Source organism: Ranitomeya variabilis, chromosome 1 (genome assembly GCF_051348905.1).
Source record: "Ranitomeya variabilis isolate aRanVar5 chromosome 1, aRanVar5.hap1, whole genome shotgun sequence".
Classification (NCBI taxonomy): domain Eukaryota; kingdom Metazoa; phylum Chordata; class Amphibia; order Anura; family Dendrobatidae; genus Ranitomeya; species Ranitomeya variabilis.
This window is the reverse complement of record NC_135232.1, coordinates 338,075,966-338,094,757: the sequence shown is the minus strand read 5'-3', so window position 1 is coordinate 338,094,757 and position 18,792 is coordinate 338,075,966. Positions and strand designations below refer to the sequence as shown.

Here is an 18,792-nt window from a genome sequence, read left to right as displayed (position 1 = left end):
AGAAATATTACCACCAACATGAAGTACAATATGTCACGAAAAAAAAAACAATCTCATAATCAGTGTGATCCGTTGATGCATTCCAGAGCTATAACCTCACAAAGTGACACTGGTCAGAATTGTAAAAATTGGCCTGGTCATTTAAAGGGAACCTGTCACCCCTATTAAGGTAAAAGAGCCACCTTCAGCAGCGCTAAGGCTGCATTCTGTGAAGGTGGCTTTTATGCTTTGTATCCCTAGGAACGCTTAAATAATCACTTTTATAAATTTCGCTCCATACCTCTATTGAGTCAGGGAGGTATGATTTCTCCCTGACTCCGCTGCCTTGCAGCCATCCATCATCCCACCAGGTGCTGCCTCCTTTCTGTCTTGTGCCGTCACCGGCGCTCTGCAATTATTTCTCGGGTGTGCACCGTGCGCGCTGCCCTGGAACTTACATCAAGTGATGTAAGTAGATCGTGCCTGCGCAAAGCGTCAGATTCCCAGCCCCGCAGTGTGAATACATCATAACACACTGCGAGGTGGGATCTGGGGCCTCCGCTGTGCGCAGGCGTGATCTACTTATATCACCTGATGTAAGTTACAGGGTAGCGCACACGGCACAGGCGCGGGTGACGGCACAAGACAGAGGAGGCAGCACCCGGTGGAATGATGGACGGCTGCGAGACGCTTGAGTCAGGGAGAAATCATACCTCCCTGACTCAATAGAAGATGACTCGAAATTTATAAAAGTGATTATATCAGCATTCCTAGGGATACTAAGCTCAAGGGCCACCTTCACAGAATGCAGCCTTAGTGCTGCTGAAGGGTCTCTTTTACCTTGATAGGTCCTTCCTTGACAGGTTCCCTTTAAGGACAAAATTGGCTCTGTCACTATGGGGTTAAAACAGCAAGAGCTCTGATACAAAGAATGGAGAGGTCTAATTTTTATCATAGGTACACTGCAACTGTGAGAGACAGAATCTAAAAATAAAAAAGCCAAAAAAATCACATTGTATGATTTTTACATAATTAAATTGCATTTTATTTCAGGAAATAAGTATTTGACCACCTACCAACCAGGAACAATTCTGGCGCTCACAGACCTGTTAGTTTTTCTTTAAGAATTCCTCCTACTCTGCACTCATTACCTGTATAAACTGCACCTGTTTGAACTTGTTACCTGTTTAAAAGACACCAGTTCACACACTCTAATCTCTCCACCATGGCCAAGACCAAAGAGCTGTGTAAGGAAACCAGGGACAAAATTGTAGACCTGCACAAGGCTGGGATGGGCTATATGACAAAAGGCAAGCAGCTTGGGAAGGCAACAACTTTTGGTGCAATTATTAAAAACACAAGATGACTGTCAATCTTTCTTTGTCTGGAGCTCCATGCAAGATCTCGCCTCGTGGGGCAAGGATGATTCTGAGAAAAGTCAGGAATCAGTCCAGGACTACACGGGAGGATCTGGTCAATGGCCTGAAGAGAGTTGTGACCATATTCTCAAACATTACCATTAGTAAAACACTACGCTGTCATGGATTAAAATCCTGCAGGGCTTGCAAAGTCCCCCTGCTCATGTCAGCACATTGGTAGCGGCGAGACACGGGTCCGGCACCACACCACTATATGGGTAAGCATTCTTTATAAGTACTGCCATATACTAAAAAGCTGCCACTGAGCAATGATTACCTGTTTGGCCAATGGATCCCATTGTGGGGGTTATTGTGGATGCTTCCCATACTAACCATGAGCACTAGGCACTTTACATTTCTATGATATTTTGCTGGTACACCTGTGTCTGACCTGATCCCTCCCTTTATACTTGTTTGTTCTATTTATGTTGTATGTTATCAAATGATTATTTGATAAAGTTATATACATTTTTACGGAATGTGGGACTGAGTACTCCATTTTTCTCTGGGTATAACTCATGTCAGCACATGTCCAGGCCTGTTTGAAGTTCACCAATGACCATCTAGATCAGGGGTGTCAAACTGCATTCCTCGAGGGCCTCAAACCATGCGTATTTTCAAGATTTCCTTCTCATTGCACAAGGTGCTGGAATCATTCTATGCAGGTGATTAAATGATCACCTGTGCAATACAAGGAAATCCTGAAAACATGACCTGTTTGCAGCCCTTGAGGAATGCAGTTTGACACCCCTGATCTAGATTATCCTGAGGGAGAAGGTCATGTGGTCAGATGAGACCAAAATAGAACCTTTTGGTACCAACTCCACTTGCAGTGTTTGAAGGAAGAAGAAAGGAGTATAATCCCAAGAACACCATCCCAACCGTGAAGCATGGTGGGGGGAAACATCATGCTTTACAGGTGCTTTTCTGCAAAGGGGACAGGACGACTGCACTGTATTGATGGGAAGATGGATGGGGTCATTTATTGCAAGATTTTGGCCAACAACCTCCTTCCCTTAGTAAGAGCATTGATGATGGGTGGTGGCTGGGTCTCCCAGCATGACAATGACCTGAAACACACAGCCAGGGCAACTAAGGAGTACCTCCGTAAGAAGCATTTCAAGGTCCTGGAGTGGCCTAACCAGTCTCCAGATCTGAACCTAATAGAAAATCTTTGGCGCGAGCTGAAACTCAATATTGTCCAGTGACAGCATTGAAACCTGAAAGATCTGGAAAAGATCTCCAAGGAGAAGGGGGACAAAATCCCTGCTGCAGTGTGTGCAAACTTGGTCAAGAACTACAGGAAACGTCTGACCTCTGTAATTGCAAACAAAGGTTTCCGTCTCAAATATTAAGTTCTGTTTTTCTATTGTATCAAATACTTATTTAATGCAATAAAATGGAAATTAATTATGTAAAAATCATACAATGTGATTTTCTGGATTTTTTTTAGATTCTGTCTCTCACAGTTGAAGTGTACCTACAATAAAAAATTTTGACCTCTCCTTTCTTTGTAGGTGGGAAAACTTGCAAAATCGGCAGTGTATCAAATATTTATTTTCCCCGCTGTACATTAAATACGGTATGCATTCAGAGCAGAAGTAGAGGTTTGTTCATATGAAGTATTCTATATACACCACATTCCAAATTATTATGCAAATTGGATGTAAGTGTCATACTTCAAGCTACTTAAAGGCATTTTCCAATGAACAAAGTTTACTTTAATCAACATTTTAATTAATAGATCTTGGATTTAAAAAAAGGTTTACAACGTTATGTGTTTAAAAAAATGTTCCTGTGCTGAGATAATCTTATAAATGTGCCCCTGCTGTGTACTGTGTAATGGCTGTGTCTGACCGTGCAGGAACATGGTCTGATCATACCACAGCTCCTGGGCAGGAAAGGCAGAAAGAGAGAGTATACAGATATTACTGCAGGGGATCACAGATCATCTTACTTTGAGGTAGAAGATTGCTTAAAAACAGGCAGGGAAAGGTTTTACTTCACAGAAAGAATCAGCTGTGATCCCGTACTGTAATGTCTGTAATCTCGCTTTTGCTTCCTCCCCTGCCCAGGAGCTGTGGTACAATCAGACCATGTCCCTGTACTGTCAGACATGGCCATTGAACAATAAAGATAATCTCAGCACAGGAACTTTTTAAAAAACAAAACAAAAAAAAAACCCATCCAATTGTGGAAATTATTATTATTCAAAGATCTATTGATTAAAATGTTCGTAGTTAAACCCCTTTAAGAAAGATGTTACATATTATTAAAGGGAACCTGTCAGCAGGATTGTGCACAGTAACCTACAGACAGTGTCAGGTTGGCGCCGTTATACTGATTAAAATGATACCTTGGCTCATGAAATCCGTCTTATGGTTGTTCTTTAGGCTATGTGCACACGCTGCGGATCCGCAGCAGTTTCCCATGCGTTTACAGTACAATGTAAACCTATGGGAAACGAAATCCGCAGTGCACACGCTGCGGAAAAAAACGCGCGGAAACGCAGCAGTTTACATTCCGCAGCATGTCAATTCTTTGTGCGGATTCCGCTGCGGGTTTACACCTGCTCCAATAGAAATCTGCAGGTGTAAACCCGCAGCAGAATCCGCAATAGAAACCGCAATAAATCCGCAGGAAAAAACACAGCGATTTTGCCCTGCGGATTTATCAAATCCGCTGTGGAAAAATCCGCAGCCCTCACAGATACGTGTGCACATACCCTTAATCTTTATTTTCAGTTTTGTGTTAATGATATGCTAGTGCCCTAAGGCGGGGTTGGTGTATGTGGTGCTCCAATTATCTATATATATAATTGTCTAAGGGGTACTTCCGTCTTTCTGTCTGTCCTTCTGTCGGCAACTTCCGTCACGGTTATTCATTCGCTGATTGGTCTCGCCAGCTGCCTGTCATGGCTGCCGCGACCAATCAGTGACGGGCACAGTCCGATTAGTCCCTCCCTACTCCCCTGCAGTCACTGCCCGGCGCCCACTCCATACTCCCCGCAGTCACCGCTCACACAGGGTTAATGCCAGTGGTAACGGACCGCGTTATGCCGCGGGTAACTCACTCCGTTACCGCCGCTATTAACCCTGTGTGACCAAGTTTTTACTATTGAGGCTGCCTATGCAGCTTCAATAGTAAAAACATGTTATGTGAAAAATAATTAAAAAAAAATAACAAATCATTATATACTCACCTTCCGCCGCCTTTCCGACGCTCCGGTGACCGGTCCATGCAAGCGGCAGGTTCCGGTGCTAAGTTTGGTGTGCGACAAGGACCTGCCATGACGTCACGGTCATGTGACCGCGACGTCATCACAGGCCCTGCGCGAGCAGGACCTGCCATGACGTCACGGTCATGTGACCGCGACGTAACCACAGGCCCTGAGAGAAGAAGCTGCGGTACCATGGGACAGGCAGGGACAGCGTCAGGAGCGCCAGGAGCAGGTGAGTATTTCATAGTCACCTGTCCGCGTTCCATCCGCCGGGTGCCGCTCCGTCTTCCCGTCCTCATGCACTGACTGTGCAGGTCAGAGGGCACGATGACGTATTAGTGTGCGCGCCGCCCTCTGCCTGAAGAGTCAGTGCGGAGAGATGGGACGCTGAGGAGCAGCGACGAAAGGTGAGTATGTGATTTATTTTATTTTTTTTAATTGCAGCAGCAGCAGCATTACATCTGGTACAATGCTGTATGGAGCGTCTATGGGGCCATAAACAACTGCATGGAGCATTATATGGAGCATCTATGGGGCCATAACTGCATGGAGCATTATATGGAGCATCTATGGGGCCATAACTGCATGGAGCATTATATGGGGCATCTATGGGGCCATAACTGCATGGAGCATTATATGGGGCATCTTATGGGGCCATAAACAACTGCATAAAGCATTATATGGAGCATCTATGGGGCCATAACTGCATGGAGCATTATATGGAGCATCTATGGGGCCATAACTGCATGGAGCATTATATGGGGTATCTATGGGGCCATAACTGCATGGAGCATTATATGGGGCATCTTATGGGGCCATAAACAACTGCATGGAGCATTATATGGAGCATCTATGGGGCCATAACTGCACGGAGCATTAAATGGGGCATCTATGGGGCCATAACTGCATGGAGCATTATATGGGGCATCTATGGGGCATCTATGGGGCCATAACTGCATGGAGCATTATATGGGGCATCTTATGGGGCCATAAACAACTGCATGGAGCATTATATGGAGCATCTATGGGGCCATAACTGCATGGAGCATTATATGGGGCATCTATGGGACCATAACGGCATGGAGCATTATACTACGTGACTGGGCAAAATACTACGTGACTGGGCAAAATACTACGTGACTGGGCAATATACTACGTGACTGGGCAATATACTACGTGACTGGGCAATATACTACGTGACTGGGCAATATACTACGTGACTGGGCAATATACTACGTGACTGGGCAATATACTACGTGACTGGGCAATATACTACGTGACTGGGCAATATACTACGTGACTGGGCAATATTCTACGTGACTGGGCAATATACTACGTGACTGGGCAATATACTACGTGGACATGCATATTCTAGAATACCCGATGCGATAGAATAGGGCCACCATCTAGTACATTCATAATGCAGAAAGCTGACCGGTAACTGATCCCTCACTGACCTGCCCCCTTAGTTTGCATAATGAATACCTAACATACTGAAGAAAGAGACAAGAAACACTTCTGCATAATTGCAAGGATAGTGAGCCAATAATACAATTTCTTCATGTTATCCAGCTCAGTAGCTGGAAAAAAACAAACAAACACTATTTGAAAATGGCACCTGCTGTGCTTGTGCAGTAGCAGCAGTGTCGAGTTGTGATCCGAGGGCTGCTACTGCACAGGCGCCATCTTAGGCCTCTTTCACACTTCCGTCTTTCAGCTCCCATCACAATCCGTCGTTTTTTGAGAATGCAGGATCCTGCATTTTCTCATAGACTGGTATTAGCGACGGATTGTGACGGATGGCCATCCGTTTCATCCGTCGTGCACTGGATCCTGCATAAAAAAAAAAACGTCCGTCGGGCAGAGAAAACGTTCAGAGGAACATTTTTTCTGCATGTCGGAAAATCGGTTAGCGACGCATCCTGCGCTGCCCATCACTGGCTACAATGGAAGCCTATGGGAGCAGGATGCATCGCTGCCTGTGAAAAGCAGGAATCCAGCGACGGATCCAGTCTTTTCAAAGAGAGCATGCGTGGAACAATTTCCCATCAGGCAAATTCTCTCTCGCTCTCTTTCTCTTTTTACTATTGATGCTGCCTATGCAGCATCAATAATAACAAGATATAATGTTAAAAATAATAAATAAAAAAAAAAATTGCAATATTCTCACCTACCGCCGTTCCCGCGCAGCCTCAGATGCTGCCGGCAGCTAGCGTTACTTCCTAGTAATACATTGCGAAATCTCGCGAGAAGTTGCGGTCTCGAGATTTCACAATGTATTACTAGGAAGTAACGCTAGCTGCCGGGAGCATCGCTGCGTGGGAACGCCGGTAGGTGAGAACACTGGGATTATTTTTTTTAACCTGGTTTGTGTTGTGCATGCGTTTTCGCAGCGGTTTTCCGCTGCGAAGACGCATACACAACAGGTGCACATAGGCTCGACGGGTCCGTCAGAAAGATGGGCCCAGTTCAGAAGTTTTCCACAATCTGCACAGGATCCGTCATTTCAACGTCTTGACGGATCCTGTGCAGATTTGGAAGACGGAAGTGTGAAAGAAGCCTTACTGGAGAAGAAAAAAAAAAAATCCTCCTCCAAGATGACACCAGCCATGCCTGTGCAGTAGCAGCTCTCGGATCACAGCTTTAGCACGGATAGCTGCTACTGCGCAGGTGCGGTCGGCGCCATCTTGGAGGAAGAATTTTTTTTTCTTCTCCAGTAAGATGGCACCGCAGGCACCTGCGCAGTAGCAGCTCTCGGATCACAGCTAGGACACCATCAGCTGCTACTGTGCAGATGCAGCAGGTGCCATATTCAAATAGTTTTTTTTTTCTCTAGCTGCATAACAAGAAGAAAATGTATTACTGCCGCACTAAACAACACCAACGCTGGAGCTGCTGCAACCCTCAACCTACTGTCTCCTTCCCCACCATCCTATAGAATGTAATCCCGCAAGGGCAGGGTCCTCGCCCCTGTATAAGTCTGTAATTGTTAGTTTGCTTACTGTAAGTGATATCTGTAATTTGTATGTAACCCCTTCTCATATACAGCACCATGGAATCAATGGTGCTATATGAATAAATAATAAATAATAATAATAAACATGCGTCTTTTGTCTCTTTCTTCAGTATGTTAGGTATTTATTATATAAACTAGGGGGCAGGTCAGTGAGGGATCAGTGACCTGTCAGCAGGCTGCATTATGAATGTATAATCAGAGTAAGGCTGGTTTCACACTAGCGTTCGGCAGGGCTGTGGACGGCAGCGTTCTTCCTCCATGAACTATTTGATGCTTTTCAGGAGTAGATAGATCCTTTTTCTTTCCCAAATTTCTTGAAAACACCCTTGTTCTGGTTATAGGGAAACTGTCAACAGGATTGTGCACAGTAACGTACAGACAGTGTCAGGTTAGCACTATTATACTGATTAAAATGATACCTTGGCTGATGAAATCCATCTTGTGGTTGTTGTTTAATCTTTATTTTCAGTTATGTGTTAAAGGGAACCTGTCACCCCCCCTGAGGCGTTTGTAACTAAAAGAGCCACTTTGTGCAGCACAAATGCTGCATTCTGACAAGGTGGCTCTTTTAGTTATGCTCCCTGCACACGCTGAAATAAACATTTATAAAATGTGCCCCCTCATACCCTGAATCGCCATGGGGTCAGGTCTTTCCTTCCTAATCAGATGCAGCACAGCCGTCACTCCGGGCCTGTGCGCGCCGCCTCTTGCTGCATTATCGTCCCCGGCGCCTGCACATTACGTTTTGTTTTTTTTCGGGCGTGTGCAGTTGCGCTGCCCTTTGTACTTACAGCGCGGGCGCCTGGACGATAATGCAGCAAGAGGAGGCGGCGCCTGGCGCGCACAGGCCCAGAGTGACGACTGTGCTGCGTCTGATTAGGAAGGAAAGTCCTGCCTCCCTGGCGATTTCAGGGTATGAGGGGGCACATTTTATAAGTGATTATTTCAGCGTGTGCAGGCATCATAACTAAAAGAGCCACCTTGTCAGAATGCAGCATTTGTGCTGCACAAGGTGACTCTTTTAGTTACAAATGTCTGAGGGGGGTGACAGGTTCCATTTAATGATATGATCGTTCTTAAGGCAGGGTCGGTGATCTATCTACTCCTGAAAAGCGTCAAGTAGTGAAAGGCCTTGGACAAGGTATGAAAATATTAGATATTTCTCAAACTTAAAAGGGGTATTCCTATCTCCAAAATCATATCCCAATATAATATTAGCAAATACTTCCACTTAGAAATGTAGTATAGTTTTTCAGATTTACTATGTCTCTTTCCTCAAGTGCCACCGGCAACAAGTGATTATGGTTTATGCAAAGGCAAGTACTTCCTGATCCCCAAATACTTGGCAAGCAGCCCTCTTCTTTCTGCTACAACAGCAAACAGTTGTATTGCATTTTCAATATAATGGACCCAGCAAATTACAATTTTATTACCAAGGTTTTTAACCCCTTAATTCGACCAACGATATGCTGACAATAATATTTTTTCTTTAGGCAATACTAGACACTCAAGCTTCTATTTTGCATTACAAGTAAGAACTGAACCATTGTCACACATTTTCTATTCACTTGGAGAATATCTCATAAGAACTCCTAATGTGGACTCGACTTCCATCTTCCTACCCCCAAAGTTGAGATCAGTAAAGCCAAAATTAAGGTATACCCACATGTGTGCACCAAAGAAACTTGGGGTCTTTCATAAGTGTCCTCTCTGTCAACTTTTTATGGAATAAATTGTACGCATCCTCCTCCAGAGTGTCCCGTAACTGGAAAGCGCCCGGAAAAAAAAACAAAGTTATTAGACACTTGTATCATAAATCAAAAACTATAATATAAGCAATAGGTAAATACAGTTTTTGATATATTTTACAATAAATTGCTCCATAAATTTCAACTGTGCACACCAATTAAAAGCAAACCAGTCTGAATATTCTTCCAGTGTGTAGGAAGCACTTATGGGAAGATTTCCTGAGATTGTAATGGAAACAAAAATGCTTTACTCCCACAGATTCATATAAAATGAGTACATTGCTGAAAAATAAACTTACCAGGATATCAAGTGTAGAAAAATAGTGTAAGAGTTCCCCCTCATCACTGATCTCTGGCTCCTCGCATGCTGGGCACACCATATCTCTAATATGTTTCTCCTTCAATGCAACCGTAAAGTGCATCCGGAAGCAGTCTGGGCAGATGCAGCACTCACATGATGTTAGAGAGCGCATCTGGAAAAGAGGCAAGATGTAGCAAATAAGCTACAGGAGAGGTATCGATGCATATGCTTAATCTTCAGAAGCACACTGTTGCTGACTCGGTACAGTTAAACCCTCTGCGTATATAGACGCAACTGTACAATTTTTGCAGAGTACTCTAAACACAAAACTGCTTCTTTCTATAATATGTCTACACCGTTTTCCCACCAATTACAGATCAAGGCCTGTATTTTACAACCACCTTCGGAGGACAATGGAAATCTGACTGCAAACAATGAACAATGTTCCTCTGTAAAGAGGGATTTTTGGTTCTTACCGTAAAATAGCTTTCTTGGAGCCTTCTTTCGAGGACACAGGTAACCATGGGTGTATGCTGCTGTCACTAGGAGGCTGACACTATGCAAATAAAGAAGAAGTAGCTCCTCCCCGGCAGTAAAAACCCTCTTGGTGCAAAAGCAGTAGTAGGAACAGGTAATATAAAACTCAACCTATGTGCCAACACGGTACAACTTCAAGGGAGGGTGCCGTGTCCCCCAATGAAGGCTCCAAGAAAGAGATTTTACGGTAAGAACCAAAAATCCCTCTTTCTTTCTCGCCTCATTGGGGGACACAGGTAACCATGGGACGTCCAAAAGCAGTCCCTAGGGCGGGTATTCTGCAGAAAAAGAGGAGTTAGGTCGGCCGGTGAGAAACTGCCGCCTGCAGTATCCTCCTACCCAGGCTCGCGTCTGCGGAAGCCTGAGTATGCACCTTGTAGAATTTGACAAAGGTGTGAATGGATGACCACGTAGCGGCCTTGCAAACCTGCGAGGCCGAAGCTTGGTGACGAACTGCCCACGAAGCTCCCACAGCCCGGGTAGAGTGAGCTATCACCCCCGAAGGGGGCTGTTTGTCTTGGACGCGGTATGCCTCCAGAACCGCCGAACGGATGCAACGAGCAATAGTGGACTTGGAGGCGGGGAGTCCCTTTCGACGCCCATCCGAGACGACGAACAGAGGATCGGCCTGACGAAAAGAGGCAGTTCTGGCGAGGTAAATCCGGATAGCCCTGACCACATCCAACTTGTGAAGAGATTTCTCCAAGGAATGAACCGGGGAAGGGCAAAAGGAAGGGAGGACAATGTCTTCATTGATGTGAAAAGATGAGACTACTTTCGGTAAGAAGGAAGGAACCGGACGAAGAATCACTTTGTCCTGCTGCAGGACTAAAAAGGGAGAACGACAGGATAAAGCTGCCAGCTCTGACACCCTTCTAATGGAGGTGATGGCAACCAAAAAGGCTACCTGCCAGGATAGAAGGGAGAAGGAAAAGTCCTGAAGCGGTTCAAAGGGCGCACGCTGGAGAGCGTTTAAGACGAGGTTGAGATCCCAAGGCTCGACAGGAGAACGATAAGGGGGAGCTATATGAGCCACCCCCTGGATGAAGGTCCTCACCTGAGGCAGGGAAGCCAGGTCTCTTTGAAAAAGAATGGATAGAGCGGAGATCTGACCCTTCAAGGTGCTAAGGGCAAGACCCGAATCTAGACCCGTTTGAAGGAAGCTGAGAATGGAAGGAAGGGAAAAGGTCATAGGAAACAGATTGTTGTCCTGACACCACCGGAAAAAGGCCTTCCAACATCTGTGGTAAATATGCAAGGAAGCCGGTTTTCTCACCCTTATTATAGTCTGGATGACGCTATGAGAAAAACCTACGTTCTTCAGGACCGCGGCCTCAACGGCCATACCATTAAATTCAGAGCCTGAGAATTCGGGTGGAAGAGGGGCCCCTGCGAAAGAAGGTCCGGAAGATCCAGGAGCCTCCACGGAACGTCCGATAGCATGTTCACTAGCTATGCATACCAGGCCCTGCGAGGCCAGTCTGGAGCTACCAAGAGTACAGGGACCCCTTCTGTCTTGATCTTTACCTTGGAATCAAGGGGAGGGGCGGGAACAGATAAGGCATCTGGGACTGGGCCCACGAGATCACGAGCGCGTCGTATCCGACGGCCATCGGATCCCGAGATCTGGAGATGTTCCTGGGGAACCTTGTGGTTCGCCCGGGAGGCCATCAAATCGACGTCTGGAACGCCCCACCGCTGGCAAATCTGGCTGAAGATTGCGGGAAGAAGAGACCACTCGCCCGCCACGATGCCCTGGCAACTTAGAAAGTTGGCTTCTCAATTGTCCACCCCTGGGATGTGGACGGCTGACAGAGAGGGAACGTGACCCTCCGCCCAACGGAGAATTTTTGCCACCTCCGTCATGATCTGACTGCTGCGAGTCCCTCCCAGATGGTGTATGTATGCCACGGCTGTGGCGTTGTCCGACTGAATGCGGACCGGCTTTCCCGAGAGGAGGGACTCCCAGCGGATGAGGGCTAGGAAGATGGCTCTGATTTCCAGAAGGTTGATAGGGAGGCACGCCTCCTGAGCAGTCCAGCGACCCTGGGCTGTGAGGTGGAGAAAGACCGCTCCCCAACCCTGGAGACTGGCGTCGGTGGTGATCACCTGCTAGCGGGGAGGGAGAAATGACCTCCCGCGCAGAATGGAGGAGGACAGCGTCCACCAAGAGAGAGACTGCTTCACCTTGGAAGAGAGGCGAAACGGGCGGTCCAGGGAGAGCGGGTTCCTGTCCCAGGCAGACAGGAGGGCCAGCTGGAGGGGACGAGAGTGGAACTGAGCATAGGGGACCGCTTCCATAGAAGCGTCCATTTTCCCCAGGACCCTCATGCGAGACGGAGGGACAGAGGGTTCGGGCCCTTTAGCGCCCTGACACCCTGACGAAGAGAAAGGAACTTCACCTTGGGGAGGAAGACCTGAGCCCGAAAGGTGTCGAATTCCATGCCTAGGAACTCCAGACGCTGGGCTGGAATCAAGGAAGACTTCTGGTAGTTGATTATCCAGCCGAGGCGAACTAGCGTGTCCAGAGTAAGCTGGAGGCTCTGGCTGCAATCCCGATGGGATGAGCCCTTGATCAAGAGGTCGTCGGGGTATGGGATTACCAGAATCCCTTTTGAATGTAGAATGGCCATGACAGCTGCCATGACCTTCGTAAAGACCCTGGGAGCAGACACCAGCCCGAAAGGGAGAGCCGTGAACTGGTAATGATGCTCTTGGATCGCAAACCGGAGGAACCTCTCATGCTGTACGGAAATCGGAACGTGAAGGTACGCATCCCGAATGTCCACGGAGCACAGAAACTCTCCCGGTTCCATGGACACGATCACCGAGCGCAGAGATTCCATTCTGAAGTGCCGAATCCGTAGATGGCGGTTTAATCGCTTGAGATCCAAAATCGGACGGAGCGAGCCGTCCTTTTTTGGAACCACGAACAGATTTGAGTAAAACCCGAAAACCGCTCGCGAAAAGGCACTGGCACTACGACTCCCGAGGTGAGGAGCGAATCGACGGCCTGGAGAAGCCCTGGGAGATGAGAGGGCTGTTTGGGAGGACGGGAGAGGAGGAAACAACTTCCTGGGGGCGAAGAAAATTCTATTTTGTAGCCTGACGTGACGATCTCCCTGACCCAGGCGTCGTCGACTACTGAAAGCCAAACCTCTGAGAACAGAAGAAGGCGGCCTCCCACCCTTGAAGGATTTCCAGGTGGGGGCGACCCGTCATTTATTAGAAAACCTGTGGCCCCGAGATCCAGATGGTTTTGCGTGGTGGCTCTTAGCTCCTGGTTGGGGTTACCTGAGGAGGTAAAGGACCGAAAGGGACGAAAGGACTGGGGGCCCCTCCTATTAAAAGGATGTTTCGGCTTGGACTGGGGTAAAGAGGTACTCTTACCACCCGTAGCGTCCGAGATCATTTGATGTAGCTGCATGCCGAAGAGTCTGGAACCCTGGAAGTGCAGACCAGTGAGCGATTTCTTAGAGGCGGGGTCAGCGTTCCATGCCTTTAGCCAGAGAATCCGGGGAATGGCCACAATGTTGCCGTTAGCCCTGGTGGAGCAGGCCGCTGCATCAAGGGAGGCATTCATGAGGTATTTTCCTGCCAGAGAAATCTGATCTGCCAAATCAGACAGTTCCTCAGCAGGAGCAGAGGCCAAAATGCCTCTGCGCAGGGTCTTAGCCCAGGCTGATACAGCCTTGGCTACCCATCACGAGGCGAAACTAGGGCAAAGGGAGGCTAAGAGACGTCAAATGCCGATTTTGCTAGCGCCTCGATCTGTCTGTCCGTGGGATCCTTAAGGGAAGCCGCGTCCGGGATAGACAGAACTGTCTGTGAGGATAGCCTGGACACGGGCGGGTCGACCTTCGGAGACTCGGACCATTTGGAGACCAGGTCGGAGTGAAAAGGGTATAACATGTCTAGCCGTTTCCTGCCAGGGAAACGCTTACCAGGGTTTTCCCAGTGAGAGGAGGTAGTGTTGTCAAACTCCTTGTGATTAGGAAAAACCCTAGAGGGACGTTTAATCCGTTTAAACGCAACAGAGACGTCCTGAGAGCTTGCCTCATCTTCCTTAAGATCAAGCGTCTGAATGATAGCTGAAATAAGGCTATCGACCATGTCCTGTGTTCTGGAAGTCTGATCTGCATCCGAGTCAGATTCCGACTGAGAGGTTACGTCAGACCCGAGGTCCGCCTGCGAGGAAGGGGAACGGGCAGATAGGGGAATCCCGATGTGGTCCGGGGAACTGGAGGAGGATCTAGATAAGGTCCTTTTTCTGTCTCTTTTGTCCGATCTGCCTCTGTGAGGGTCTTGGACAGGTGCGAGCAAATCGCCGTGTGAAGCATTCGTGGCACTGGTGGCATTAGAGAGAAGCGGGATACGTTCAAGTGCCTGGACAAGAGACTGAGACACCTTAGTCAGGTCAGACACTGATTGAGACATTGCAACAGCCCACTCCGGGGGAGGGGGGGGTGCACTCATCCCAGGACCTAGGGGCTTCCAGGGGAGCCGACATGGTGGGAGGAACGCAGACGGGCAGAAAGGGGAAGGCTGACCTGAAGCCCACTTTTTCTTGCAGAGAGCGCAGGCGTAATGGATGGCCGTAGTGGCAAAGGCCGGAGTGGGGTCGGACATAGGTGGATATTACCTTGTCCAGGAGAGGAGAAATACTGCCGGGAGTAGTAGAGCTGAGCCTGCGGAAGGACAGCGACAGCGGAAGCCGCAGGAGTCTGTGCCTGTGTTTCCCCGAGAATTCTGTGTCCCACGCGGTGAGCAGACGCTGCAGGAAGCAGGAAGATGCAGAAAGAGCGCAGGGACAGTGCGACGCTGTGGGCGTGCACAAGCGCCGAAGGGGAGAAGCATAAAGAATGCCCCCAAGCGCTGAACTCCCGGCCGCAATAATGCCGGCCGCTACAAGAGGGCGCGTAAGCGCCGAATGAAGGAGAAAACAGCCGGTAAAAAAATGGCAGGCGCGCGCCCGTAGGTTTGAATAAAAGGGAGGGAAATGTGACCTGCGGCGATTGCGTCCCCAAAACTGCAGCCCCCTTCCTTATACCGGAGACCCTTGAAAAGGGTATAAGGCATCCAGCCGGGTAAGATCAGGGAGATCGCTTGTCGTACGGGGGGGAGGGGGAGTACTGTTGATTGAAGGCTCCCTACCTGGAGATGAGGAACACATCAGGATCCCTTGGAGATTAGAGGGTCCTGGAAGAAGTCCTCCTTCCCGCGCCGCGAGCCCCGGCGCAGAAGACGGCGTCGACCCCTAACCAGGGGGAGAGGGTCACTGGAAGTGACCGCCGTCTTCCTCTCAGCCCTCTCCGAGGAGAGGGATGTGGAGGGGAAACGGGCAGGACTGGCCAGAGGAAGAAAGTCACCCTGAACACCCGCAGGGATGACCGAGGACAAAGTCCTGCCCAGCGGGTCCGAGAGGGTGCGATGTGGGTGAAACCACACTGCTCTCTGTCGCTCAAAGTGGTGAGAAAACTGCACCCTGTTACCCTGAAGAAAGAGTCTGAAAAAGAAAGGGGAAAAGGTTAATACACACAACAAATCCCTGTAAAAGAAAAAATGCGGATCTGGTGTTAGATCCAGGTCTGCCTCCTACAGACACTAAGCAAAAACTGAGTTGCCTGGTGCCTGTCGGAGGGAGTATACTGCCATGGAGGAGCTACTTCTTTATTTGCATAGAGTCAGCCTCCTAGTGACAGCAGCATACACCCATGGTTACCTGTGTCCCCCAATGAGGCGAGAAAGAAAATAGCATTTCTGATCTGGATGCCCACCAATAAAGGTAGTCTGCATGGAAATTTCCAGGGCTGTTTTATATAGTGCAGAAAGGCTAGCTGCCTGGGAAAGCCGGACTACAGACCCACTCCACAGAAGCGTCAATGACATCTCAGTCAGACAGCCTCCAATTATTATGGGCATGTTCCACCAAAACAACTGTATATAGATGGGTGTCTGGCATAGTCATGTTGCAAAAGGGAACCTGTCACTTACAGGTGGCAATTGCTTTAATTTGAGCAGAAGACTAATCTGCAAGTTTTTACCCGCAACATACTGCAAATAAGACTTGATACTCAACTAGTCTCCTTAAGGAGAACCAGTCCTACCCTGCCTCAAACATCTTCAGGGGCATCTCATTAAGCCAGCCAAACTCAGAGGTTGGATCTCACGCGACACAACACCTATGACATGGATAGTTAAGGAGTGCAAATTCTGTGAACATTCCTTTAAAAATTAAAAGAAAACTATATTTATGAAGCCCATCACCACTATTTCTAACATTCTATGCCAAGACTCATACATGTAAGTTGCAATACTACACAATGAGCATCCACACAGTAGTAGTGGTGAGCGACATGCCAGTATTATTCAGTGTGCCCAATGGTACCTTATTGCGTGGAAGTTGCCATCCACAGACTGCACATTCTTGAGTTAGCATCCTCTTGATAAAGTCACGGTCTTGTGATTCCCTCACTGCTTCAACAACATCCTGAAGGTTATAACGTCCTTCACCTTCCTGAAACAACGACAGAGCCAGCTCTGCACGTCCCCAACTATGTAGAGCATGTTCTGCAAGCAATCGTCTAAGAAGTGCCTAAAAGATCAGGAACAGCTTTAGTACCCAAACTACAAAATCCTACTTATAAAACACACTAAATATATCATAAGCACCTGTCTGTCTCCAGAGCTTAGCTGAAATGGAACTTCTTTATCTTCCCATACACGTTTGAGAAAGGGCTCCAGAAGAGGCTTTTGTAAAATGCTAAGTGCTCCAGTTACACTGCCAGCACTCTCATAGAGGGCAGCAACCATGTTTTCTCGATTTTGGAAGCCAAGGCCACATAGTTCTTCCACCTAGAAAGTGTATCCAAAAAGAGAGCGCTTAGTTTATACTACCTGCATCACATTGCTGCCTATAAAATAAATAATTGTTGAAATTAAAAACAATCTTGTGGATCTATTTTAAAGGGAATCTGTCACCACATTTGACCTATGTAAACTATTAATATGGGCACACAGGTTATAGACTGCTGAAAAAAGTCCTACCTGTGTGCTTCATATCAGATTGTTGAGAAATCATTTTTTATCACTTCATGTAAATGACCTCATCCAGGCTATGGGGAGCATGTTTCCAGGAAGATAACTATGCCTCCAGAGCTTATTTTAAATAAAAGGGAGATACCAGCGTGATGTGTAATGGTTACAAGTGTTATGCGAAATGGCTGCTCTCTGCTCTCCTGATCTAACTGCGGAGCGGTGTGTGATTATACCCGACACATCTGCTGGTTCCTCTCAGCTTCCAGCTCATAGGCAGACATGGCTGCAATATTGCTGCAATACAGAAGAGCTCAGAGAGAAGCAAAAAACAGGATTTTTGGTTGCTTACCGTAAAATCGGTTTCTTGGAGCCTCCATTGGGGGACACAGGAACCATGGGTGTATGCTGCTGCCACTAGGAGGCTGACACTATGCAAATAAAAAAGTTAGCTCCTCCTCTGCAGTGTACACCCCACCGACTGGCATTATACTCTTCCGTTAGTGAGAAAGCAGTAGGAGAAAAATAACAAGGTTGAAAAACCATAACCACAAACTTGAGAACTGTAAACGTGATAACAGTCAAACGTGAGAACAGTCATAGAACATAAAACAACAGAAACATTGGGAGGGAGCTGTGTCCCCCAATGGAGGCTCCAAGAAACAGATTTTACGGTAAGCAACCAAAAATCCTGTTTTCTTTATCGCCTCTCATTGGGGGACACAGGAACCATGGGACGTCCCAAAGCAGTCCCAAGGGCGGGAAAAACAGACTTCCATCAGGCCAGAGGACTCACCACTGCTGCCTGCAAGATCCTTCTGCCTAGGCTGGCGTCTGCCGAAGCGTAGGTATGGACCTTGTAAAATTTGGCAAACATGTGGATGGAAAACCAGGTTGCCGCCTTGCAAAGCTGTAGGGCGGAAGCCCTGTGGTGCACCGCCCAGGAGGCGCCGACTGCCCGGGTAGAGTGAGCCTTGATCCCAGGAGGAGGCACTCTGTTCTTGACCCGGTAAGCCTCCAGAATAGCCGTTCTGATCCAGCGAGCAATAGTCGCCTTAGAAGCCGGCTGGCCTCTGCGCGAGCCATCAGGAATGACGAAAAGAGAATCCGTCTTCCGGAAAGTGGACGTTCTATCCAGATAGACTGCCCTGACAAGGTCCAGCTTGTTCAACGATCGCTCCAGAGGATGAGTCGGAGCTGGACAAAAAGAAGGAAGAACGATGTCCTCGTTGAGGTGGAAGGTGGAAACCACCTTAGGAAGAAAAGAAGGCGGAGGCCTGAGGACCACCTTGTCCTGGTGGATGACCAAGAACAGAGGACGGCAAGACAGGGCCGCCAGCTCGGAAACGCGGCGGATAGAAGTGATGGCCACAAGAAAAGCCACCTTCCAAGATAGAACTGGCAGGGGAACCTCCCTGAGAGGCTCAAAGGGGGAAACCCTCAGAATGTCCAGTACCAGGTTTAAATCCCATGAATCCACAGGGGCCCTGTACAGAGGGACTGCGTGGGCTACTCCTTGAAGGAAGGTCTTAACCTGT

General features: G+C 47.9%; 1 protein-coding gene across 1 annotated transcript in view; it reads right to left on the bottom strand.

Annotated features, from left to right (window-relative positions):
• The window catches only part of RNF31 (ring finger protein 31), a 76,429-nt gene that overhangs the window by 27,674 nt on the left and 29,963 nt on the right, over positions 1 to 18,792 (bottom strand). Inside the window, exons 11-14 of the mRNA XM_077299486.1 lie at positions 16,892 to 17,074; positions 16,608 to 16,814; positions 9,681 to 9,854; positions 9,300 to 9,398 (exon numbers count right to left, since the gene is read on the bottom strand). Of these exons, the coding sequence (XP_077155601.1) occupies positions 9,300 to 9,398; positions 9,681 to 9,854; positions 16,608 to 16,814; positions 16,892 to 17,074 (663 nt within the window). The remainder of the gene's footprint in view (positions 1 to 9,299; positions 9,399 to 9,680; positions 9,855 to 16,607; positions 16,815 to 16,891; positions 17,075 to 18,792) is intronic.